Raw genomic sequence first — 27,877 nt, forward strand, 5'->3', positions numbered from 1 at the left:
ATAAGAAATAAAATAAAATGATAGCAAATGTAGCAAAAGTTTTACCATCTAAAAATCCAGAAAGTGAACAAATAAACACTTCCACAGAACTTACATTTTTAGGATATTCAACATATATTTAAATGTAAATGTTTTTAACTTGACAAATTATAGTAAAGTTTCAAACACGTTTTATGTTACTGAGGAAGACCCACAAAGGTTTTGTAGTCAGAAACTCCAATTCATCACAGGTTGCAAGTGCAAATTTAAAGCCAATATCCTCCTTCATTCAACAGAAGTGTGGTGAAGCAATAGTTTTTTTGAACAAATAGGACTATGTTGCAGTCTCAGCTCTGTGAGCGTGCAGTCTGCATTACCTTGAGCGATGTATTTGCTTAATTAATTTGCTTCTGTCCTATTCCTGTAAAACGGGCATTCTCTAGTATAAAGGTTAAGTGGACTGGGCATTTAGTGTTAGTGTCCTCCCTTCTCTCCCCAAGTGAAAAAGTGCAGGGAGGGAGGACAGTTCGTGCCACAAAACCCCAAGAGGAAATCAGCTGTGCCTCCAGATAAAGACTGAGGCATAAAACTGGCAGAAGGTTTCACTTCAAGCAGAGAAGAACCATGAGGTTCCTCTTGATCATGAGTTTGATCGCTACCGCCCTTGGAATTGCTCCTGTTCGCTTTGATAGGTAAATCTCACTATCCTCTGTTCCAGTCCCTGGGCGGGAAGAAGGTGACGAAAAAGATTCCTTACCGTTCACAGTTTCGTTATTTGTCTTCTTAAAGGGAGAAGGTGTTCCGTGTGAAGCCCCAGGATGAAAAACAAGCAAACATCATCAAAGAGTTGGTGAAAACCAATGAGGTAAAGCATTTGAGAATATTTTATCCATTCTTTCTGCTCTCTAAAGGCTGTTTCTTTTTATTTGATTTTTAATGCCCACAAGGCAACCAAAGACTATCAAACATAAGTGGAAACAGCCAGAGCTACTTGGATAATTCAGCCATTTTTTGTTTTGTTTTCATAGGATACTATTTGATATTCCTCCACAAACCTTTGCAAGTGACAATTTGTTCTAGGTAAAACTGTAAAATAATGACATGTGCTTGGCACTTTAGCAGGTCCTCTTTTCCCTTCTTACCCAGGAATGTCAAATCTCCCCACTCGCATTCTGATCTCTGGTGACACACTTTCTGTTACAGTACAAACTGCTAAAGTCAAAGTACTGGCTGAAATCAAGGTGACCCTCTCCAAGAGCAAGTGTACTTTGAAGTTAGATCAGTCCTTTAAAATCCAACAAGCCAAAATAACCACTTTATTGGGGCTGGGGATTTAGCTCAACGGCATAAGCATCTGCCTTGCAAGTGTGTGGTCGTGAGTTCGATACCTGGTACCGATAAAAAAGAAAAAGACAAAAAAAAAACCCACTTTATTATTTATGCACGTGCTCCTTTACACAAGGCTCATTGTGCCCCCCATCTTCACAGAATTACTGCAGATTTTCCAACAGGTTTACTTTGTCGTGATCATACTTTAACCATTTAAGACAGAGGAATTAAGTTCAAAGATGCAAATTAAATGATCAAGATTCCATATCAGATTTAAACACACAAACAAATCTGATATGAATTCTAGTCACACACTGTTATTTCCACATCAAAACAATCAAAAGTTTATTCTAATTCCCAAACATTTCCTGTGTCCACACTGTCCTCTCCACTGCCACTATGTCCTTCCTGCCTCTTACTGGGATAATTTCAGTGGTACCTTAATTAGGATTCAGGATTCTAGTCTTGTCGGCATTGCAACTTGATTGTTTCTCTAAAATTTGACAATTGTATTTCTCTGCTTCAAGCTCTTTTTTGAGAGAAGCCTTGTGTGGGAAAAGCACATTCTTCAGAGCCATAAACTGAAGTTCAACTCCCAGATCTACACTGGCTCTGTGGCAGTAGGCAAGTTACTTACTGATCCTCACAAGTTCCCAATTTCTTCTTCTGTAAAATGTAGCTAATTATCACTTCTACTCTCCACCATTCTTGCAGACTAAGTAGGCTTTGAATAGGTCTCAGAAACTTCCCTGGCTATCATAACCCTGTAGAAGCACTCCCTGTATTTTCAGTTCTTATTGGTGTACTATTCAAAGTTCTTTGTGATCTATCAAACTGCCATGCTCTTTATTCTCTTGCTCCTATATTATTTTGCTCTTTAAACTCCACAGACATTCAGATGTCACCCATCTTGCATCCTTTCTCTCGTAAAGAATGTGTTCCTCTTCTCACCTGGCTAAGTCTTGCTTATTTTTCAAGCCTCAGCTCCACCAATGTCTCCTGCTGGAGGAATCTGTACGTTGACTCTCACCACCCACGTTGGCTTGTTCCTTGTTTTCCTGGGACACCCCGCCCTTCCTCTAGTGCCGGTTAACATGTTAGGACATGTATAGAAAGCTTCACCTTCCACACAAAACTTCTTATTTTCATAACTTCCCTATTAGATTCGTCAACTGTGATATACAGTTCTGTGCCTGGTGTTCAATAAATACTCACGACAGTTCACCACGTTCTGGAGTCTTACTTCACATACATGCCTTGCTAGAGGAATTGCTACTGTGATATCATGACCGTCCTAAATCACCTGTAAGTCACTCTGAATCTCTCAGACGTCTAACTCAGGCTGTAACTTTTCAATCTAATTAAACGGACTTACTGATTGGTTCACAGAAACCATGTTGTGCTCTAACGAATTCATCTGGCGTTACAGTGAGATTCATCTAAGAGTCAGCTGAGCAGACATTGACACGCCCACAACCTTGGTTTGATGGACAGAAATCAGCTATTACCTTTATATCTCCCAGACTGGAATGCTGCACTCCCTTTGCTTTCTCAATTGAGTTCGATTTTGAACAACCACAAATTTATTTTTAACATGAATATTGTTCTTCTAGGACCATTCACTAAATTTCTGAAAATCTCAGCTAGGAGAATAGAGAAGGAAATCAGTACTTATTAAATCCCTGCACATCCCAGACCTTGTCCTCATTTTACAACCTTCCACATACTTTCCATGGAGTCCTGCTAGCCCCCCTTTTCAGGAGAGAGAGCTGAAATACAGGGTTTTAGTAACTTGGCCAATGACATGTTGCTTTAAAACGTGGTAAGCCTGGGAGACTGTGCCTTCTTGTTGTATACAAGCCTTCCAGAAATTCCGGAATTTACAGGGACATCTGGTTTTGAGGCCTGATAAGGGAGAAGGCGGATATTTAATACAAGTTCCCCATTTGAACCAGATGCTGTTGCTAAATCAAGTATGAATAATCCTATTAAACTCCAAAATAGGAGAAGCAAAGACATTGCCCAAAAGAGCCACCCATCCTTTCTACACTAATAGATACAATATCCTGAAACAGGAATCAGTATAAATGTCTTCTTTCTCGCTCCTTAATATTCAGCAGTTCTTAAATGCATGTGCAAGAAAAAGCTCACTAGTTCATAAGCAAGGGGCCTTAGTTACACTGAGACCCAAATTCCTTCCATGGTGTGGAACACATAGTCTTTTTTTAATATGTATGTGTTGGTAATCACATAAATGGCTAATGCTAACAGTGAACATGTCTCTGCAGCTTGACCTCTGGTATCCAGATGCTACACACCATGTAACTGCTAACATGACAGTGGATTTCCGAGTTAGTGAGAAGGAATCCCAATCTCTTCAGTCTGCCTTGGATCAAAATAAAATACAACACAAGTAAGTCTTTTTTTAATATTCAGATGTGTTCGATACTCAAAATTTTGAGAGCCTTGAGATTTTGAGTTACTAGGGCACTATTTTAAATTGAGCCCCACAAAAAAACTGACCTGTGTGTGCAAGGTAATGTTCAGACTTACTTCCTAATGAACCACTAAACCATGCTTATAGAGGTGATAAGATCATAGGCAGCTCGCTTTTATCATTGCATTCACTTGGATCTGCAAAAGTAACAATCTGCATTGCTGTCTGTAAAACCAGCCTCTCCTAAGCTCAGATCCCTCCTGAGTAGACTCGGACAGATTATCCACCCAGTTTCTCCACTGAGAAGGAATCAGCTAAGGATGCTGATCGGCACCATGTTTTTGTATTTGAATCCTCCTGACATAAAAGATTTTTTAAAATTCACCTCTTTAAATTCAGAGATATTGTAATATAAAATATGTAATAAATGAATAATTCTTCATGACAGAAATTTTTCCTCATAGTAAACAACAGCAAAGTAGTAGAACAAGACTTATAGAGAAAAACCTTAAAGAGACAAAGATGCAGAAATGAATCATTCTAGTCCTACAGAGAAATTTTTTAAAAATTTAGTGAGCACCAACTATGGACCATCTACAATCTGGTCCCTGAAACCATGAATAAAAACGAAAACATAGCAGTGAGTATCACAAATCAATGCAAGAGTTATAAAACAACATGTGTCTTCACACTGCACTGACAAACATTCAGCAGTTTGATACACTTGAAGGTTCGGCTGCGACTTCCCTGGGGTCTTGTCATTCCAGGATTTCCCTTCACTGAGACTCTTACTGTCAAAAGAAAGCTAAGCATTAGTTCTTCGCTTTTAATTTACTACATCATGCCCTCTTTACCTAATTTAGTGCTTTAACCCATTTATGCCAAAGATTGAAATTTCTTGAATTTTTGCAAGAAATTAATATATGTTAACTAGAAAAATTCCAAGAACAAGAATTTGAAAAGAACATACCTCATGAATTAGTAGGCATGGAAAAATTAATACAAATGACCTCCTCTGACTAAGAAAGATCCTATGCTGTCTGTAACCGTATTACAGAGGTTTGACTGATACTCATGACTTTATTATATTTATGGTATACTAAAATACAACAAATAAATATAAAGGCTATGAAATTAAGAAAAGATATACATATACATGAAACAAAGAATATTTTGTTCATGTTTAAAATGTAGCAGACTATTATTTGTGATGATTATTGATCACTGTTTTGGCTTTCACTATGGTTAAAAGAGGGTAGTGATACAAATGTAGAAGTTAACAAATGTAACTCAGGATCTATACCAGCATAAAACATTTCCCTTTAATATACTGACTTATATTTTTGTAAGTTGCACCACTAAAATTAGAAGTAGACACTTCATAAATATGCTCCCATTGCAGAAACTTACCGTATATTTTAGAATATGTTTACAGAGGGCTCAGATACCATTTTGATTTTGTCATCTAAAAGAAATCACCCTTCCACCCTATATACAACTTGGCATGATAGTAGGATAAAAAATCAGATATCATGTTCTCCTTGCATCCTTCTAATGTAGACAAAAGACTAGTTACTTGCTATGTTAGTGGACAGTGAATAAATCACTGGACGATACCTAGGCAGGTGTCTGGCAGCTTCCATTGCATCTAACGACTCACATGTACCTTTTTCTTCTTGGATCCTCTAAGCCTCTACTGGCCCAAAATGATTCTGACCCAAGTAGCCATCTATGCTAGATCCTCATGTTTTTGTGGGATTTTTTTTTTCACTTTTTCTTGGGCCAACATAGCTTCTTGCTAGCTGCATCAAGAAGCAAAGTGTTAAAGTACCTCTAAAAATTAGTTTTATCTAATTAAGACATGATTTCAAGAAATTGGCCCAAATTAGCCACAGTTGTGGGAAAGCCACATAATTAGATAGTTACCTTCCTCAAAAATATAAATATGTAAAGTGATCTGCACAGACAAGAAGTATTTAAAATCTTGTCTCCAAGCACTAATTATATAGATAATTTTATTTGCATATTAATTATATGTGTTACTTGGTGTCAGTCAGTAACAGAAGAGGGTTCTAAGAACAGAAACATCTGGTTGAGCCCGAGCACCAGGCTGAATAAAACCATATTAAGATGCTGGTTTGACACAATGATTTAGTTAGATACCATTCATTAGACAATGCATATAAACACTAGTTAGTTTAAAGCATCTGTGTGTGATTCTTTCTTAATTTTTAGAAAATGAAATTACTAAGCCATATTTAATTTTAAAGTAGCAACCCTACTTCCTTTATCACAAAAGGCCACATCCAAGAAACAAATAACACATACACACCAGTGGACAAATGTTGAGAGAAAGCCACTATCTCTAGACTAAGCCCTGGAGAACTGATACCATACTTAAGAGTTGGCAATTTAAAGTCCAAGTTGCTAAATATATTTACATTTAGAAAATCCTTAATATGGCCCTTTGTTTGGTCAAAAATTAAAATTAGAAAATAGAGTTGCTAACAAAGGATAATTCAGAAAACAAATATTAATATAATAATACAACTCAAATGGTATTATTAGGTAAATTATCATTAAGATTCACATAAGATTTTAGTGCAGTGGAGAATACAAAGTAGATATATACCAAACTGCCACAGTGATAATCAACACTCAGATCAATGTCTGATTACCTGATAATGTTCAGCCAAACACAAACTTATATTCCAAGTATATATGCAGTCTTATCAAATGAGTGTCTCAATCAAATAATCATTAAAATGACTGATCTAATGTGTGATCCATTCATTTTCCCTACTGTTCTACATTTTTATATATTTGCTCAACAGTATAACATGTAGATAAGGCCTGTTAGGAATGTCAGAGAGATACTGGTCATGGTAAGAAACAGGAGAACGGCAGGTCAGGAAATGAATTCTGAAGCATGTTTGTATCTAGCACCGTGAAAACCACAGGTATTTCACACTGAGTTTACTTAACTTCTTGCTATCTCATTTATCTCATCTGTAAAATTGTGATAATAATGGAGATTATTGCATAGGGAGTTTCATGGAGACTGGAACCATAAAATCTCTAGTGACTGGTTCTTTATTAATTCAAGGAGAGGAAAGGCCACTTATACATGTGTGTATGTGAGTGTACAGATACACAAACACCACACACAACACCCACAAACACACACACACACACACATGTACACACACACAAATAGTGTAACAGAATAACTGGAGGCTCACACCAGATGCTCCTTTTCCTTCATAGTGAATGAATTAATGCCTTAAACTTTATTATCTAACACATGGTAGCACACAGTTGGGAAATCTAAGTGCAGTTTGATGCACGGTAACCCAAATAGGGAGTTACAAAATTGAATTTTGTGGAAACCCAAAACCCTACTGTATGAACAGCTCCTATTCTGGTATAATATAGGTATCAGTAAAATTCAACCCAATAAAAGGCTCCCTAACGGTGACTCTGCCTCTCTGAAAACACATTTCCTTGCTGCACACAAGCACACATGCACACACACACACACACTAGAGTCCATGGCACAGGTCTCCAGGCCTCTGCTCTTTAAAAGTAACCTTGAAATTGTTGCAGTCTGATTCATCTTGCTTCTCTGAACCTCTTACCTGGTCCCTACCCTTGGCCACAAGCTTCCAGGGCTGGACAACGAAGTAAACCTTGCAGAAACCTCTCAAGACTGCAGGGAGGACAGATTCCATGACAATTCCCAAGGATTCCACTCTAGTGGTGAAGATACTCTTGAATGACAGTTCCAGTGAGGGTACTGGAGACAGACACTTCAAAGTTCAAAACCCTATCTCCTGTATTTAACAGTCGTGACAATTTTGGAAACAGATTTAACCTTCATAAAAGGGTGGGGGGTGATAATGGTTGCCAGTTACCAATGTTGACAGTATTGACATGATAAAATGTAAATACGGAGCTTAGCAGCATGCCTGGCCCATAAGAAAAACAGAACTAACATCAGGCATTTGTATTATTAAATCCCCAGTGATAAATGTTTATCTTTTCACCCACATTTAGGGAATTATTTTAACAAAGTAAGCAAATCTTGGAGCACTAAAATAATATTTGGTGGAAAGTAATTTGATTTCAACTGCTGAAGCCTGGCTGCTGGTTAGTGAAAGGGCTCGTGAAGATAACATCTGGTCCTGGTTCTTAATTTCCAGCCTTAGGCTTAATTTCTATTCCCTATCAGCAACAATCTGGCACCCTTCTGATGTCCTCCACAGCTGCATTTGTGGAAGGATCGTATTTTAGCTCACATGATTTGCTTTCTGCGGCTGCTCTCACAAGACTTAAATTGATGTGCATAAGTCTAAAAATATTCTTAGATACAATCTTCCCATGACTGCTTAATTTTGCCTTATATTATGAATCAGCCTCTGAGATCACAAAACTTCTCTTTTGTCTGATTTCTCTACTTTCTATTAATGTGGTGGGGCAAAAGCTGTGTTCTCTCTTTAGCTATATTCTCCCTTAAAGGCATTAATTATAGCTGTAGCAATCGCCCAAAATATAATTTCAAACCTCCTCCGGCTCCCTCGGAGTTTTGGTGAAACATGTCCCACCTGACCCCCAAATTGCTGTCACACATTTACTTTCTCAGAAATTCCAGATTCGTAGGTCAAAAGTAAAGCATACAGTGAGTTACATGTAATGTGCATAATAATGTGCTTGTCCGTGCTGTTAATGGGAATCAATATTCATAAGTGGTACTCGGTCCCATGTGTTAAATAAAGTCTAATTAGGAGAGTACCACATTTCTGTTCCGCATCAGAACTCAGATGAGTCCCATTGATCTGTAAGAAGAAACCCAGTAGAAAGGAGCTCTGCACTTCTACCACTTATTTTCATAGGAAATCGAAAATTTCAGAATCAAACAAGGGTATACCATTAAATTTGAGTTTAAAATGTGTTAATTCCATGAAATGATTGTTAGTATTGTACATCAGCTTCAGTAGTCTGAAGTTCTCTGGATCCTTAAGGCTCGCCAAGCTCCTCTCTTATTTCTCTTCACGTCATCCTCGTCACAATCCTCTGTAGTGCATTTGGTATTATTGTAAAAGTGAGAAAAATGAAGCTCAGAGAAATACATAAGTGGTCCACATTACATCTTAAGAGGCAGAGCTGGGATTGAAACTCAAGAATGTTGAGTACAGGCAATTGCTTCCTACATAGGTAAATAACTAGGCTACAGAAAGACTAGAATAAATGTTTAAAAAAGCACAGTCTTGCACCCAAGAGTCATTGCTATCAAAAGAAAAATGTATGTGTATTTCATACCCAACAATAGAGTAGTACTTTTATTTATATGGAGTCAGTAAGGAATGAGATAATCCAAATAAGGAAATAATCTGAGTAGATAACTTAAAAAACTCTTTCCTTTAAAACATTTTCGTTGCAATATTTCCATTATGGGCCACAGTGCTCTCTGAACTACAAAATAGAGTATAACGTTGCATAAAGAATGATCAGTTCAAATATAATTTTTTTACTGTGTTATAAGAGAATGATATTCTCAAAGACAATGGAAGTTAAAACAAAAAAGTATGTCAGAGTGCCTGGACCACCATTAAGGGATCAAATGAAAGCACCCCTGTGCTTGCTTATCCCTCTCCTTAGGTAATTTCATTCTCATTTCATTTTTCTATCATCTAACACCCACTGATACCAGTGTACTCACTTTTAGCAAGTCATTTCCCAAACATCTGATGAATTTCTTCTAGGTTAATCCAGCTTTTTAGAGTTCCATGCACAAGAAAAAGAATAGTCCTTTGTGAGGCTATTTGTAAATATCCTGTGTCGGTAACACAATATTCAACCTACTAAGAAACCTAGTAATAGACTTCAATACAGATTTACCTCAGTGGAGAGTAATAACCACATCACATAAATAGATGTCGTTATAATAACCTCACATGGCAATAAATATCATACTTAATTCTGCCTATCAAAATTAGAAAAAAGATGACTTTGATGATTATTATTTTTCATCATTCAGAGTTTAACCAATGCAATAGAGCGAGGAAAAATTGGGGGAAAATAGAAATTTGCAAAACAAAAATGTTATATGCAGAAGAAAATAGCAGCTGGAGAAAGTAATAACAAAAGTATTAACTGCATACAAAACCCTGAAATCAAATAAAGATGTCTTAAAAGTAAAAAGAGAGTTTAAGATAATAAAATGGCTAGTAGATAAATATGACCAAAGTAGTTTGTTTTTCTAAATATAAACAATAACCAATTTAAAATTTGGGGAAAAAACCATGCAAAAGGTTAATTTTAAAATATATGAATAAACCATCCCCATATATAAAATGTTACTGAAGAATTAAAAAGTAACTATATTATGATCCCATTTTTTTTAATTTAAAGAGAAAAAAGGAAAGGACATTAAAAAGCAAAGCAGTAAAAGGGTACAAATAATACAGTATTTCAAGAAAAAAATGTACAGTAAGAAATCTCCAGTTAATAGGTTACATATTATCTTCCCAGGAACAGTTGTCCAAATTACAAAATTAAAGCATATAAAGTGGACATTCATACAGTGAAATTGGAGACAGTTCTATTCAATGGTTATGGTCCCATATTAATAAAATTCATCTCAAATTTATCATTTAATACAATTTCTGTCAAAAGCTTAGTTTTTTCGATGATTCTAATGATGTCCAAAGTAATTCTAACAAAACAAAAATTTAAAAACAAGAATAAGCAGACTCTCCAATGTTAAATTTTGCTACATTTAAATATGACTTGTTCTTACCTAAGAATTAATTCATATTCAGATCATATTCATAGATCTGAATAGAAAATTCCAAAACAGACAAAATATTAAAAAGAAATATCTATATGATGAAGATAGCAATTTTGAAATGCAAATCTTAAAGCACTTTAAAGCCAAACTACCCAGTTCCATCACATACAAACCATGTATATGTAAACTCTCTGGAGCAATAATTTCCTCATCTATCAAACACTAGTGATCCTGGAAAGATTAAGACTAAATAATGTCTGTAAAGCAGTAGCTGGCTCATATTAATCTAAAGCAGTGTAAGAAAATATAGAGAAGCCAGGTGGATACACTTGTCTGGAATTCAGGAGGGGAGGCCAGAGCTGGACACTCAGGGACAGCCAAGCATCAGACAACCCATCACTACAGCAGCGGGGCTCAGGAGATGGGGTAGAAGATGGGATGATGCTGAAAGAGATGAAAATTGGCACACCGTGGAGACAAAAGCCTTTTTTGTTTTTTGTTTTTTACTTGTGTCAGTACATGTTTATAGTACATAATAACTACATTGAATGTATATAATACATTTCAATTCTTTTTTGACCCTTCCCTCTACCCAATCTATTATTTTTCCAGCATTGGGTTTATTTACTTTATAAAACCTTTAAAGTTAATTATTATATATGCAGACTAGAAACCAACTAATAGTAAAATAATTGTAGTAAATCAAGATATGTTTTTATATACATTGTCCATACTGGATTACACTCCCTTTTTTAATCTTTTTTTTCTACTGCCTCTTATTTTGTACTTTATATATAATGATTTTTTCATATAAGAGAAACTATGAGATATTTAGCTTGTGTGACTGAGTTAGTTCACTTAACACTTACCCCTCTGTTGACCCCCACTATTAGCCTCTCAATTATTTTCTTGCCTCTTTTTACTCTGCTTCTAAACCACACCCCTCAGTCATTTGCTAGCTTTATTAAGTATAGGCAAGTCATTTAAACACTTTGTGTCTCAAATGAAGATCATAATTTCATGTGAAGACGAACTGAGTTAAATACATAAAGAAGTCAGATCAATGCTTGGCCCATGGTAAGTGCTATGTACTTGTCTATTAATATCATTATCATTGTTATTGTTATTCAAGTTTTTCCCAGCCCACAAAGTATGAAATAAGAAACAATAATTTGTGGATGATGCATTAAAATTTCCATCGTTGACTGTGTTGTATGTCTGTGAATGTGTGTGAGTGTGTGGGTGTGTGGGTGTGTGGGTGTGTGGGTGTGTGTGCATGTGGGGTAGAAAAGGATAGGGAATACTACAACAATATAACTTAACCCAGATGTGCAATTTTAAATATTCTAGTAGCCATTAAAAAAATAAAGATCAATAGGTAAAACTGATTTCCAGCAATAAATTCTATTTCACCAAATATATTCCAAATATTTCAACATAATTATGGATTGTTTATATAATTTTAAAACTAATACTTCAAAATTTAGAATAAACTTCAACATTCAGCAATCTCTACATCCAGACAAGACCGATTTTAAGTGCTCATTAACCGCTTGTAACTAGAGACTATCATATTAGAATCCCTAGACAAAAAGGGAACTCAAAAGCCACACAAAAGACGAGTCCAAAGGAAATTGCTAGAGAAGAATAACTTTAAAAAGAATAAACTTGATTCAAAATAGAGAAGGAAGAGGAATTTTTTACAAAAGAAAGATAACTGTGTTATTCTTTCCAATGATAAAATATGTATGTTATCACTCTCCTGTCAAACAGAATTCTAATACACGATCTACAAGAAGAGACTGAGAAACAGTTTGATGTTGAAGAAGATATCCCTGGCAGGCACAGTTATGCAAAATATAATAACTGGGACAAGGTATAATTCTTTCTAAAAAGTGATCTTCACCATTTGTTGTTTACAGTTTTCCTTTATGGTAAACCCTCAACTTTGATTTTCTCTTAAGATTGTAGCTTGGACTGAAAAAATGGTGAATAAGCATCCTGAAATGGTCTCTCGAATTAAAATTGGGTCAACTGTTGAAGATAACCCACTATATGTTCTCAAGGTAAAAACAATTCAAGAACCACTGATTCTTATTGTTAGTGAAAAACATTATTACTCAGCTAAGTTTGAGATGGCAAAAAGCTGGATATTTTGAAGAATATTTACTGTAGACATAAGTGCATGAATAGAAATAACGGATGGTTTTCAATGGAATTAAGAATATTGGTCAGCGATTGCACAGTGGGTAATCTCGGACAAGTATTTCATTCCACAGCCTCGTAACAAAAATTTGAGATACCTCTGAGTTGTACAGTTCTTTTCTACCTACTAAAATTCAGTGAAAATAAGGAACTAATGTCACAAAGAAAATATTTAATGTAGTAGCCTCAAAGGACCCCAAAATGGTATGTAAGGTACTTCAGTTCCGTGCTGATGGGGGATTTCCTCCTAGCATAGATCTGACCATTGCCTCTCAGTTGTTGCCAGATTGTTCTCTGACCAAAGATATAGCCCTGAAATATTCATTACTGGATACAAATCCTTTCCCTTCCAACCACTGTCTCTCCAACCACCCCAAAATTACTCTAAACTCTTCACAATGGAAGACTATCAAATGTCTGCTACTGTTCTTTCTCCTCTCCTCACTCCAAACACCATACAAAATCTTTTCCACTTCAGGCTCAACACCCCTCCACCCAAAACCAGAAAAAATATAAGAAAACAGAAGTAACTTTATATCTTAAAACATAGAATATCATCAGTAAAGTAAGAAAGTAATAAATTACATTTTGAAACAAAAAGAAAACCCAAATGCTGCTCTGACACTAAAAAAAAAATTGAAAAATTCAAAGCACCAGATTATGAATTATGTATAGACACTAAAGGATCTGTGACCTCATCTTCCCTGAGAAAAACATGTGCAAACACAGCTCCCATGCAACAGCAGACAGGGAAAGTATTGCTCTGAGCATATGAATGAGCTATGGGATCGATGTGTGAGTTTGTGCACATCTCAAGTTTCTTTTTAACTAGATTGGAAAAGATGAAAGAAGAAAAGCTATTTTTATGGACTGTGGCATTCATGCACGAGAATGGATCTCCCCAGCATTCTGCCAGTGGTTTGTCTATCAGGTAAATGAGTCAGAACACATGATTCTCCTTCCACTGTGGAGTCCCCGGCACTTTACTGAGAGGTAACACCCCTTTCTGAATGAGCACAGGTCCACTTAACAAGAGCAGCTCTTATGTAGTGCTGTTAAGGACTTACATATTCCAGATTTTACTCATCTCTGTAGTTTTTATAAAATCGACACCTTCCATCAAACTTCTTAATCTCTAGCTGAGACTTTATGAAACTTAAAGAAACTTATTTTGCCGCAGTAGTTAAATATGCAAAATTTGAAGCTAAGTCCATATTATAACCTGAAAATTTGCCTTATTTTCAATGAGTTCAAAATAAGACCTTTGTTTCAGGTATTTCATAGTCAATGCATGAACATGGAAATTTTACGTTTAACCCTCCTTTCCAAGTGAGAAGTAACTCAATTTTTAATGTCAAAATCGTATATATTGTTTTTTAGCCTTCATACTCTACTAACACACTTGGACTCCTAAGATCTTTAACTTTCTCATTCTACCAATGTTTGCACGTAATATGTGCATAATGATAAGTATCCAGCCATCAATTTGTTCACGAGCAAAGAAGAAGCAGTAGAATTGACTCACTGCTACAAGTATGCTAATTCCAGCTAAGGAACAAGAGTTTCCCTTAGTCCATAAAGGAACACACATCATACAACTAAAAGTAACTTGCTAGCTCAACAAACAAATACTTAGGAAAATTTTTCCAAGAATGACAAGAAATTTTTCTGTAGCCACAGAACACCTAGATAATTAGAAAAATTTGAGTCAGGTACGAGGAAAATTTTGACTAGACTGATCAATCTCTAAATTCTTGAGATTGTCACTAATAAAATTTTTTCTTGTTTCAGAGTGTAGCTCAGTAGTAGAGCACGTGCTTAGCATGCATGAGGCTCTAGGTTCAAGCCCCAGCACCAGAAAGAAAATAAATGTTTCTTTAATCCCATTTATAAACATTTTAAGATATTGCTCCAATATTTCCATATTCCTATGCTTATAAACTCAATTTGTATTTATATAGAAAGTATAAGGGGAAAAAAACACGCCAAACAAGTAGCAGTATTAAATTTCTAATTGGCCTCCACACCTCTCATGAAATGACTCTTGCACACTACATTTTGAATGCTTAAAGTTACAATAATTAAATGATCCATTAAAGAATATACCTCAGTTAGTGTCACTAGTATACATAAGTAATTTTTCTGTGATCTTGAGGGGTATTTATTTTTGTGCAAGTTAAGAAAAATATTTAAAGTCACTGAAATATGGGGAAATGACTCAAGGAATGATAGCTACAGACTATTAAAAGATTTCCACATGGTAGCCAAATTTCACATCAGTATATTGATTTTTTTTCATTCCTAGGCAACAAAAAGTTATGGAAAAAACAAAATTATGACCAAACTTTTGGACCGAATGAATTTTTATGTTCTTCCTGTGTTCAATGTGGATGGCTATATTTGGTCATGGACACAGGTACTGCTCTGTATTCTCTCATATGTATTTCAATAATGTACTATGCACTGAGTTTACTGCATATTTCTTATGTATTAATTATAAGTTTGGGGCAATAATTTAATTCCAATTTAGGAATCTATAATTTAAAATTTTCAATTTCAAGTTAAATCAACTATTATTTCTTATTGTACAAGTTCTCGAAATAATAAGAAGCTTTTGCCACTAAAGATAGCACAACAGAAAAATGAAATAAAGCAGTTACTATAAAGGAATTGTATGATTTTATGAAATAATAAAATCATATTCTAGCTAAGAATAAAAGCTATTTAGAGACTTTTATGAACACATTGACTTCAAAGCAAAAGTCATTTTATTTCATCATTTGAGGAAAGGATTGAGAGAGAATCATAATATCAAAACACAAATGAAGACAAGTCAGAATCTTTTAACAGGCTGTTTTATTGATCTGTCATCTAACTTTGAACTTTTAGACAGATACTGTAACAGCAAGTTCTTTCCTGAAAACTATGCTCTAAAATAGTCACAATTTGACCTGTATTTTATCTGAATCTATAAATGATAGAAGGTGTAATCAAGTTATAATTTAATTTATACATAATTGCAGAACATGACAATTCTCTAATACTGAGAACTATACAACAGCTTTTTAAAAAGTAAATTATTTCATCCTCAGAATATTAGCATCCATTTCTAATTACAAATTGCAAGAAAACAATATTTTCTTTAAAATAAAAGGGCTCATCTTCACTAGGTAAATTTCAAATAAAGATGTAGATACCTAAAAAGAGAATCTGAGATGATCAAATTGAGAAGTACAAAATGATCTGACATAACGCTTCCATGTGTTAAACTGGCAGAATCGAATGTGGAGAAAAAATCGTTCTGTGAACCCAAACTCCAGCTGCATTGGCACTGACCTCAACCGGAATTTTGATGCTTCATGGCACTGTGAGTCATGGACTTAGTCTTGAGAACACTGTATGAGCATTTAGAAGCTAAATAGATACATGTATGGAGCAAGAGAGAGAGATTCTCATACTAAAGAGACCATGTGGTATTTAAGCAGAAACTGAACTGAACTAACCTCCCATACCTTTTTTTAGTAAAAATAAGCATTCTCTGAGACAGCATTAATTTCCTCATCTATTAAAGAAAAAATAAACATCACTTCCACAGAGAGATGAGTGAAGATTTTTTAGAGGGGGAAATGTTTATCAAACCATCTCACTGAACATATCTAGCCCTCTAAAAACAGTTGAAATCCAGATATAGGAAAATTCAGATAAACTGAAGAGACTGCAGTTCCCTCCTGTTCCTATTTTGATAAAAGTTGAGAAATACTAGTGAGTAAAACGGAAATGCAAGTAATTCTTTAGATTCTTAATGAAAAGAAACATCTGGTGGAGGTGGGGGCAAAAGTGAAAATATTTCATAGAAATGCAAAAATATGAGGACTACTTATCAGACAATGTTGTTGCTACTCAAGTAAGACTATCATTATTCTTTTGGACAGAAATCACCACTGCCCCATCCATGTATTTCTTCTTCATTTAATTCAGTTAAAAATATCAACTCAGGTTTTAATTCTAGCATTATGAATATGCTGATGATTGTAGGTATCACTAGCTAAAAGCTTCCTATTGAAACAAGTTGAAAAAAACTAAGGTTCAGCAAAGGTCTTTTCCCAAAATCCCCAGCAAGTTAAGAGCTGGAATAGAATTGAAATGAGTGCCTACTGGCTCTAAGCTCTAGGATGCTTTTGGTGTGTTTGCTCTGTGACCATTAGAAACAAGCAGGAAAATAGACAAGTTTAAGAATATCCCCATGGACTAAATTTTATAATATGACACATATATAGTCTATGTCACAAGAGACAATGAGGTAGCTTTACAAACATGACAGGCCAGAATGTTTAAGACGTTTTGGGGATTCACATCAGAAGAGGCAGGGACTGTACTGATGGCGAGGCAGATGGTGATCTCACTCATGTCTTCCGCAGCTTCTCTAAACAATGATAATCCGTGCAGTAACACCTACAGGGGCTCCTCACCAGAGTCCGAGAAAGAGACAAAAGCTGTCACTGACTTCATTCGAAGCCACCTGAAATCCATCAAAGCTTACATCACCTTCCATTCCTACTCCCAGATGCTTCTGTTTCCCTATGGATATACAAAAAAATGGCCACCCAACCATAAGGACCTGGTATGTAGGAAAAAATCTGTGAATTATACACTGACATCACCATTCTTTTTCAGTCTGTTTTTTGTTATAATAATTTTATATTTTAATACCAAAGGACTAATTAAGTTTTATTTGGAGTACAAGTCATGAGCTTTCATTTCCATCTGATAAAAGTATATAGATAAGGAAATCTTTTAATGTGACTCTAGACAGAAAACCTGGAGGAACAAACATCAAAATCAAAGTAGGATTTTCAGGGAACATTTACCACTGGTCACACTACAAAGCTACAAACAGCAAAAGCCTAACTGAACAGTGAAGACAGTTGTTAGTCATGTCCTTAAAGACTTAGAAGCCGGGCCTGTAATCCCAGCACTCGGGAGGCTGAGGCAGGAGGATCGTTGCGAGTTCGAGACCAGCCTGGGCTACAAAGTGAGTTCAAGGCCAGCCTGAACTGCATAGAGACCCTGTCTCAAAAAGACAAAAGACTTAGAGAGATGTATTATATATATTTATGCTGAAAAAAAAACTGCAAGTGACATTAATCCTGTTAGCTTCATCACTGAGAACATACTATCTTCCCAAAATTTTGATCCACTGTACATTATTTTTCTTTCCACAAAAACTGATTTGATTTATTAATTTTGAAAAAATACTCCACGAATGGATACAAGAAAAAAAAAACAAATAACTGACAAGGTGAATGGGTGAATAGAATAAACATTTTAAACTGCTGTAGAAGAAAAGATATAACATAGATAAAGACTAGCATGAATCCCATACTAGTCAGCAAATATGAAGTAAAAACTATGTTTCAAGTACTGCCTTATAAAATTAATCTGAGGAAAAAAGAAATCTCAATTTTCACTTTTACTTCAGTCCATTGTATTAGCGTAATAGTAGTTGATTTGACTTAGGTCACAGATTTGAAGAAGTCATTAAATCAATGTATATGTATACAACAAAGGAAATATACAAGCAATATGTAGCCTGTAAAGTTATTTGTTACTCAACCCAGTTGAGAATATCAACACATTTGATTAATATGTGCAATGAAACAGCAACACAAATTCAATTTACTCTAAGAAAAATATTACAGATTTTTAAAAATGCATGTATGTACAACAACCACTTCAAGTACAATAAAAGTTCTTACACAGCAGCTAAATTAATTTAGGAAAAACTATTTCTTAGTTAGATGCACCATATATACAGACTAAAAAATCTTCATTGGAAATGCAAATATGTTTGACTATATTTCATTAAAGTTCATTCCAATAATAATTTTCATAATACAAATCACTAATGGTCATCAAAGATCATTAAATGCCACTCTGAAAGAGAAACCTTAGTTAACCAAATACCTGAAAGGAGCAATTTCTTTCCTCCCAAGGTATGCTCAAGCCAGATTAATAGAGAAAGTCCCAAAGCCATAAGGCATCTATCATACACAAAGGAATGGGGAACCTGGAAACTTGGCTTTGGAAGAGACAAATATATGAACTCCACCTCAGAAAAAAAATGCTGAAAAAAGAATGCATAGTTTAAAAGAAAGCGAGAGAGAGAGAGAGAAGTGTCACTATATACAATTGATTTCACATTTAGAAGTCTTGTAATCACTCATAGCTTACTGAAAATGTTTCTCATTTAACCTTTTATATTATTCTTGATATTCAAATGGCAAATAACCTGTAAGGTGGCTTTTTAGCATCTAGTAAATTGAGTTAATGGAAGTATTTTATTATTCCACTATAACTTTCCTGTCTTTCCAGAACAAAGTTGCAAAGATTGGCACTGATGTTGTATCAACTCTATATGAAACCAGCTACATTTATGGTCCCATAGCATCAACAATTTGTAAGTTTCTCAAGCCATTCACTGTGACATTTTTTAAAACTAACAAATTATATGTTAGGATTAGAAAACTAGTTCAAATTGCTAATTTGAACTTCAGTTTTCACAGGAGATTCTGGATTTTATGTGGATTTAGGGACTAGATTGTGCCTGTTTGGGGGAGAATAAAATTTTTCTAGAAACAAATTATATTAAATTTTACAAGTTTACAGGGTTAACAAATTACTAAATCAATTCAAAGTTGCAAATTTGTCTTAGTTACTTTTTTCTTTTGCTAAGATAAAATATCTGACATCTACAAGTTAGAGGAGGAAGGGTTTATTTTTAGGTCACAGTATGTAGAAGTTTCAATTCATAATCAGCTTGCTTCAAGGCAACTGGCGTGGGACAGAGGGGCATTGCAGAAGAGAAACAGTACATGGTGGGTAGAAGGTAGCAAAGCAAAATCAAACAATCACAGCTATTTCCATACGTTATGTCTAATCCAGAATATTTAGGGCAGGTAACACTCACACCTTAATCCTAGTGCTTTTGATTCTAGCATTGTACCATGAATCAATTCTAGTGTCACACACTCTAATGACCTCCAATGACCACATGAGTCTTTGGGAGGACAGTTAGACACAAGCCATAATATCCTTCCTGTTGCACATCTCCACCAATAGCAACATTTTATCTTTACAGGAACTGACAAGAATTAATTGAGTCACAGTCCACACTTACCTTTTAACTGTTTAAACTGAATTAGACTCTTTCTTGTGTACATGTGGGAATGATGTGTGTGTGTGTACATGTGTGCAAACACTAGTTCTGGAGGTATGTATCACACTGTATCATAATCGTCTAGTGAACAAAAACAGAACCTACCAAATACTCTAGGAATTCAGAGATTTCAGAGATAGTAGAAAGAATTAAGTCATAGCAATGCTCTCAGGGAAGGTGCATTCTATGGGGGGAAGCAGATAGCCAGAGGTGCTATAACTACACCCATTATGTGTCACTTTCAAAATGAGAAGACAAGGTCAGCAGAAATCACTATTTTGTATGACTATGAAGTACTTTAATTTTTACTATATTGTACTAAAACTTTTTTAAAGAAAGTAAAATTTGTATAGACTCATATCCTTCATATAAGGCTGTAGCAGTTTGATAACATCCAAAATTTCAAAAAATAACTGCTCTAATAAAGCATCTGATTGAATACTAGTCAAACATTCATGATAAGCAGAAAGTAATGAAGTAATTGACTTGGTGAGAATGTAAAATAAAAGCATCTCATGATTAAAGTTTAGTCATTCCAACATCCTGATCGTCACCTAATAAGACCCAGAATTTGAGGAAAGGCCTAGCCCTCGCTATATTGTTCATTCCTTGATTTGATGGCGATCAGAACAAAAGGACAATTAAGAGCATGTACTTAAACCCAAATTAGGGAGAGATCTTGGATATTCGGGGAAAAAATTAAGTGTAAATTTGCAATTTGAACCCTGAAAGCAAATATATCAGATATGATGAATTATAAATGTTGGAGCCAGTAGGAAACCTAGAAGATGATATAATTCATGGTCTTCATGCTTGGGCTTTTAAGGTGCATAGGTTACCAGGCCCCACTTCCAGAGACTGTGATTTCATCTGCCTTGGGTGGAGTTCAGGCACTTGAATCGTAAGAAGTTCCCAAGATGCTTCAAAGATGAAAGTAGTGTTGAGAAACAGCGATCTAGGCTGACCTCCTTATTTATAGACTGTAAAATTAAAATGTAGGAAGATTTTATCACCTTTTAGCAATACAAGAACAAAAGTCAGCATTCTAGACCACAGTTGAAACAATAAACCAAATACTTAGCCCCAAAACAACATTTACATAGCACAAAATTTAAATAAAATTTTTAAAAGATTTCAAAATGTTTTCATTTGCATAGTACCCGCATATCTAATTCCACCATTTTAGAAGAAACTAAACCCAGTATCTAGCGAGCAAAAACAGTTATATGTATAGGTAGGAACCATGCAGCATTATTATCTATATGTGAGTCACATGAATTAAGAAGTTGATTTCAGAATGCTCTTCTTACGCTCTTCCCACACAGAAAAGTTGCTGTATCTGCTCCTGGTTGTTAACTAAGTGCTCTTTCCCTCCGTACCATTCTAGGGTGGGAAAAGAAGAAAAGCCAAAGCTTACAGCTCGTGACACAAGCTAATTGTCTACTTTCTAAGAGACATTCAAACTGAGATTACATTAAGGGGACTAGAAGGACGGAGGAAATATTTTAATTTATGTTCACATAGCTGTAGATTTAGCTCTTGTTAAATGTTCACTTAATGTTAATATACAAGCACAGGATACTGTATTTAGTACATTTCAGTAGTACTTTTCAAAGTGACATAATTTCTAGAAAGTGCGATATCAAGAAACAGAAAATTCAGTGCACATTACATCACCAGAATCATTTTATATAGAATCCTTTGACCTGAAATCAGACTCCTACTTTGGTATGTTTGCATTTAGACTTTTTGAATTACATACAAGTTCCTTATATTGCACCTAATATTGTACCTTGAAAGGGGTAGGAAGTATTTTTCCCAGAAGTTGATATATTAGAAATATATTGTCAACATAAAATCAATTATAGAACTAAGAGAAAAAAATTATATTGCAAATCATAGATTGGCATAAGATGGGTAGCACCATACAATGGTTCACAGTTGAACTCTGTTATTCAACCCATATATTCTGTGTTTGAATCCGGATTCAACCACTTATTACACGTCTTTCAGCACATTGCTTAATATCTCTGTATCTAATATTTTGGTTCTGGGCTATCAATTTGAATTTGTTTCATAGATTCTGCTTGTTTTCTATATTTTTCATTCAAGGTTCCAATCAATTTCCGATGATCCTGTATTTTTTTTATTTATTTCTTCTCTGGCTATGTTGATCAACTCCTTTACGAAGCCTGTTATTTCTCTCTTTACATGAGAAACTGTTTCTAAGTTGATTTCCTCCATAGCCTCGTGGATTTGTTTATTTTATTTCACTTGTTACCTTTTCAGAGATTCCTGGTGTATGACTTTTAGAGTCCTGTATTTCAATGTCACCTGTACTTGCTCCTGATGGGCATTTTGCATTTTACTCTTTGTACCTGAATTTCTTCTTCTTTAAAATGACAGCTTGTCCTTACATAATATTGAAATAGAAATTAATTAAATGGCTTAAGAGGCATAAACCATTTAGAAGGGTGTCTGAAACTTAATCAAGGAATTATTATAACTGATAAATGTACTTATATCTTAATAACTACTCATAGAACTAAATAAAAGGCTAAATATCATGTTGAGCAAATTTTAGTGCTGCCTCCACTGTATGCTTTGATGCTTTATTTACAAATTTAAGGTCTAGAAGATGCAAGAGGTAGCATCATAAAAGAAAATGCACTACATTTTATAGCATCACTTAATTATGAAAAAGCCCAAGTTACATACATACTCAATCACCACTGTTAATGAGAAATTTTATACAATGTAAATCTCTCAGACTCATCATATCTTTTAACCTTTTGAAATCATAGCAGCTTACTGAACTGCAAATAGAGAAGCGCGCTGGCTTCTATAGCACAAACACAAGAGGGGAAGCGGTGCACCTAAAACCTGGCCACGTTTAGTAAGTGCATATAGTACACTCTGAATTATCACATTTTACATCGTTTCTATGCACCTTACCTCCTCTCCTACCAAACTCTTTGTGTGCCTTCTTTCCAATGAACTTAAGCCCAGCCAGTTAAAAATGTCAGTCTTCTGAACCTCGTTCATCTGTCTGAGCTCCATGCTCCTCAAATGCCCTCCAACTTTTGCCCTGCTGAACTCCTTTCTTCTTGCCATTTCCTTGGCTTCTCTGACTTTAAAACTTCCTAATTCTTCTTGCTCTCCTCTTGTGCCCTATCTCTGGTGACTGCCTCTAAAAGAAGACAGGTTTATGGTATGGTGGTGCTTATCTGTAATCTCACCACTTGGGAGGCTGAGGCACGAGATCTTGGCAAGTTCAAGGGCAGCACAAACTATATAGAGAATTGAAGGCCAGTATAGACTGCATGGCAAGACCCTGTCTCACAATATAAATAAAGCAAGCAAGCAGACATGATACAACAAATTTAACACAATATATAGATTCTTCCCAAGGCTTTCTCTTCAGCCCTTCCTCTGCCTTCTGACTTTGTCACCATTAAGTGTTATCTTTACAGGCGAGGCCTCCCATTTGTCACTTGGGGACACCAGATGGCCCAGCTAAGCAACCACTTTTGGACCTGTAGGGATCAATGGGAACCTAGCAGCCCTACGCAAACATATCAGTCTAAAATAACGAATGCATGGGTTCTTAAAACTATATTGTTATCAAAACCACAAAATACAAAGTAGGTCAGGGCTTGCACACTAAGCAATAAAGAATGACTGTCTGCTAAAACAGGAAACTTAAATTAATATTTAAACTGTAACTGTCCAAAATGTCCACAGTACAATCAATAAATACTTGCTCTTCTAAACACAAGAAAAATCAGAGCTGGAATGCAAAAAGACAGTCAACAGATGCCAATATTGAGACAATTTCATTGCTGGAATCATCTGAGAATTTAAAAGTCACCATCATTAAAAAATGATTTAACAATCAAGTATAGCTATGAGACAAATCAAAATTAATAATCAAACAAATATAAGCTATTAGAGGGAGCCAACTACAATACCCCAACAAACAAAAGGCAGAAGGGAGGTTCACAAGCAGAATCAATATGGCAGAGGAAAGAATCAGTGAATTTAAAAATGATGCAGTAGAATTCATGCACCCCCCAAAAAAGAAAACAAATTGAAAAAAAGCAGAAAAACAAAAATGTAATATTAATGAATGTATTATATTTTGAAGAAAACGAGACATTATGGTAGCCATTGCTGATTTCCTATAGGCTTGTTTTGAAGTCCAGTAACGCTTTCATTCTTTTGTTTTGGTTGGTTTCATACTATTTTGTTTTGTTTGCATTCATTGTGTGAGAAGATATGGACAACTGTTTCAAAGAAAACAAGAGACATTGTGGTAGCCACCATTGATTTCCTGTTGTCTTGTTTTGAAGTCCTGTATTGCATGCATTGTTCTGTTCTGATCTGCTTTGGTCTGTTTTGTTTAATTTTGTTTTCTTTAAAATTAAACATAAACAAATAAGTATATTATAGAAGTCAGAGAAGGGTAGAATAAAAGTGAGGAAGTCTAGAAAAATTATTTTAAGAAATTTGACAAAGACAAATCAACACACTCAAAACACTTAGTAAACTCCGAACAGAATAAACTCAAAGAAATTCACATCAGGAAAATTTGTAAGTAAACTTCTGACAAACAGTAGACAAAAAAAATTTTCTTTTTAAACCATCAGAGGAAAATGATCTAGATAGAAAACAATTCAAACAGCAAATTTGTCATTTAAAATAGTGGAGGTCAGAGGAAAGGGCATTATTTCAAGGGCTGAAAGGGAAAAATCCTATCAAACCCAAATTCTAAATCCAGTAATAACACTGTTCATTGTCAGGAAAATAACACTGTTCATTGTCAGACATTGTCAGGAAAAGTTTAGAGAACGTGTTTCTTGCAGACTCACCCTTAGATAGTGGTTAAGAGAAATCTTCTAAACAAAAAGAAAGTGACAGAGAAGACTACAAACTACAGAAAATAAGAAAGCTATATGAAATATAATGTAAGTTGTCTCTTTTATGTGTGATGATACATTAAAAAATTATAACAGATTTGATGTTCCAATATACAGAGAATTTTAAAATTTTTAAAATTGTGATCAACAATGCATTGTCTAATTTCTAGCCAAGTGTGGTGGCACACATCTATAATCCCACCAGTCAGGAGGCTGAGGCAGAAAGACCATAGATAGTGCAAGTTCAGCTTGGGTTACTTAGTAAGTTCAAGGCCAGCCTAGACTACATAGGGAGACCCTGCCTCAAACACACAGACACATACACACTTAATTTCAAACATAACAATATAGATTAAAATAAAAAAACATAATGTTTGTCAAGCTATATTAATGACTAAAGACCAGAGAGGAATGGGTACAGCTGAGTAACAGAGAACTCCCTAGCTTGCATGAAACCCAGTGTTCGATCCCCAGCACCACAAAATTTTAAAACTCTAAAAAAATGGGTAAATATCAGATCAAGTTCGTTTCAGAACAAAAACAAAGTTGCTAGTTGCAAAGAGAGGCATTAATAATGAGAAAAGGATCAATTCACCAAGAAGACAATGATCTTAAATGTGTGCATACCAATTTCACCTATGCTGTTCTGCCAATAATTTCAAACTTCATTTTCCTGAGCTGCTGCCTGAATGTCTTATTAGTGATAAACATATCATTTTTCCTTCCTTTCCCATTTTTTCCCTCATCCAAATGCTCTCTGAGTTCCCATTTCTGTTAACAATATGCCATTTTTTCCAAATACCCAGATTGAAATTTTAATCCTTTTTAGCAACTCTGGTTACCCTTTCGAATCAATGTTTTTTAAATAAGTCCTTCAATTTTCTTCCCAGTGCTTTGGCTCTACCTAGGTTAAAGTTTCATTTCACTATTCCTCCTCACTGTTCCCTGCTCTTTCCAACCCAGATTAAACATTTGAAAATGCAGAAGTAGCTTACTGTCTCCCCAAATTTAAACACCCCCAGGTTTTCCAAGCTTTACCTTCAACTCTCACTGCTTTCTTCACTCCAACCCAAATGGCTCTCACAGGTCCCTAAAATGCCTGCAGGCTTTTCCATTCTGATAGTTCACTAGCCAGAATGACTTTCTTGCACCTGCACTGGGAAAAATACTTACCTTTCTTCGTGGTTCTCAAGTACCTTCTGTATCACAAAGGCAGGGTTTGGCCAGGCCAGGAATGAACTAGCTTCCTCCTCATCAAGCATAATCTCTTTTTTCTTTAAATTTTATGCAATGTTGTGCTGTCTGATGGCTCATAACATAACTTCCCACCTGTGTGGATTTACACTTTGACTTCTCCCTGCTAAGATATAAGTCCCTGGATGCCCAAGGCACCCTCTCTGTAACTTGTACTCTTTTTGTAGCCAAGTGAGTTAATGAATGTTTGTTTAATAATCTAAGCGCCAGCTCTACCTCCTTCCACTAAAATATTCTTCCTCTTCTGCTTTCTTAATCAGAGCTTTGAATTTTATCTTTCAAACATAAACGAATTGGTATCAGTTAAGCTCATTACTTGTTCTAGAACATAATTTTATAAAAATGCACTTTTCTATTACATAAAGTAAAATATGTTAAAATATTTGTAAAATATATATTTACATATAATTTCTAAATGTGAGATATATGTATATATACCCTCTAGATGTACAAATTTTCAAATCTCAAAACTGAATAATTGAATTTCATAAAAATTGACATGGGAAGTATATATTAAGAGATAAAATATGTCTTTAAAATCACTAATTTAAGCTTTTGTGATCTTCCACTTACAAAACTTAACCCCTGAATATACAGAGACCTAAACTACTAGAAAGACTTTGCTTTCGAATAACGTGGAGTTTTCCATGGTGGCTTTCAGTGACCAGTGTGACAACCCCTCAGCTGGTTTCCTCCACTGCCTGTACTTGATCTGTCTGCAGCACTGTGTGTCCAGGAGATAGTCATTCAGTACTGACCCAACCAAAGTGTAATTCTTTAAATATAGCATGTATTTAAGATGTATAGTGGATTACAAATTAATGATTATGTGCTCTGTACCATTCAGATCACTACTCTCATTCATTACTGCGATTAACTGTACACATAAACTTTATTGTTAATTTTTACACCAGTGAGTTTCATTTCAAGGAAAATGTTAGCATTTATCTCTAATTAAATATGTATTATTTATGTTTTGCAGATCCAGTAGGAGGTTCTTCTATAGACTGGGCTTATGACCTGGGCATCAAATACACATTTGCCTTTGAGCTCCGTGATAAAGGCAAGTTTGGTTTCCTCCTTCCTGAGTCATTGATAAAGCCAACCTGCAAAGAGACCATGCTGGCTGTCAAATTTATTGCCAAATACATTCTCAAGCATGCTTGCTAAACAATCTCCCTTCATTTGGAATACACCAGCCCTTCATGTATGCATGTGCCTCACGCCAGGAAGTCAATCTTCCTGGACGTAGCTTCCACATCACCTGAACAGGTCCTGATTTTCCTCACTTAAGTCCTGCTTTTTATTATTTTTTTCTTTCAATTTTTCCCACTAATACCTTAGCAAAGTAGTTTTAAGTAAAATCTGTAAGTACGTGTCTTTGCTATAAGGAAAGTTTGACTCATCAGAAAGCATTTTTTTGTTGTTTTTTAGTATTTTAAAAGATGACAAACTGTAGGATACAAGAAAGAAATAAAAACTTGTAGTTTCTCTAGAATCTTATTTTTATCACATTGTTTCATCATGTTGTGTGCTGATATAATGACAAAATAAATTGTATTCAATGCTTTTAAAAATGCACCTTCTATTTTTTATAAATTATATGCTCTGCATTTCTCTATTAAGATTAATAATCAAGGTTTTTTATTTTATTCATTCTGTTAATAAGAAACAATATCTTTTGTTTTTAAATATCTGTTGCCCACATACTTTTTCTGATAAAAATAAACATTGTTTGATGAGAAGAA

General features: G+C 35.1%; 1 protein-coding gene across 1 annotated transcript; it reads left to right on the plus strand.

Moving 5' to 3' along the window:
* Positions 1–574: 574 nt before the first annotated feature.
* Positions 575–27,877, plus strand: Cpa3 (carboxypeptidase A3). The gene is made up of 11 exons (XM_003476540.3): positions 575–671; positions 769–844; positions 3,597–3,721; positions 12,309–12,411; positions 12,500–12,601; positions 13,573–13,671; positions 15,046–15,156; positions 16,017–16,107; positions 17,159–17,361; positions 19,113–19,197; positions 27,112–27,877. The coding sequence occupies exons 1-11, from the start codon at positions 604–606 to the stop codon at positions 27,297–27,299; spliced, it is 1,251 nt and encodes a 416-aa protein (XP_003476588.1). The 5' UTR covers positions 575–603; the 3' UTR covers positions 27,300–27,877.

This window comes from Cavia porcellus, unplaced genomic scaffold (assembly GCF_034190915.1).
Source record: "Cavia porcellus strain 051 isolate PalLab524CR breed Dunkin Hartley unplaced genomic scaffold, mCavPor4.1 scaffold_5, whole genome shotgun sequence".
In the NCBI taxonomy this organism is placed as follows: domain Eukaryota; kingdom Metazoa; phylum Chordata; class Mammalia; order Rodentia; family Caviidae; genus Cavia; species Cavia porcellus.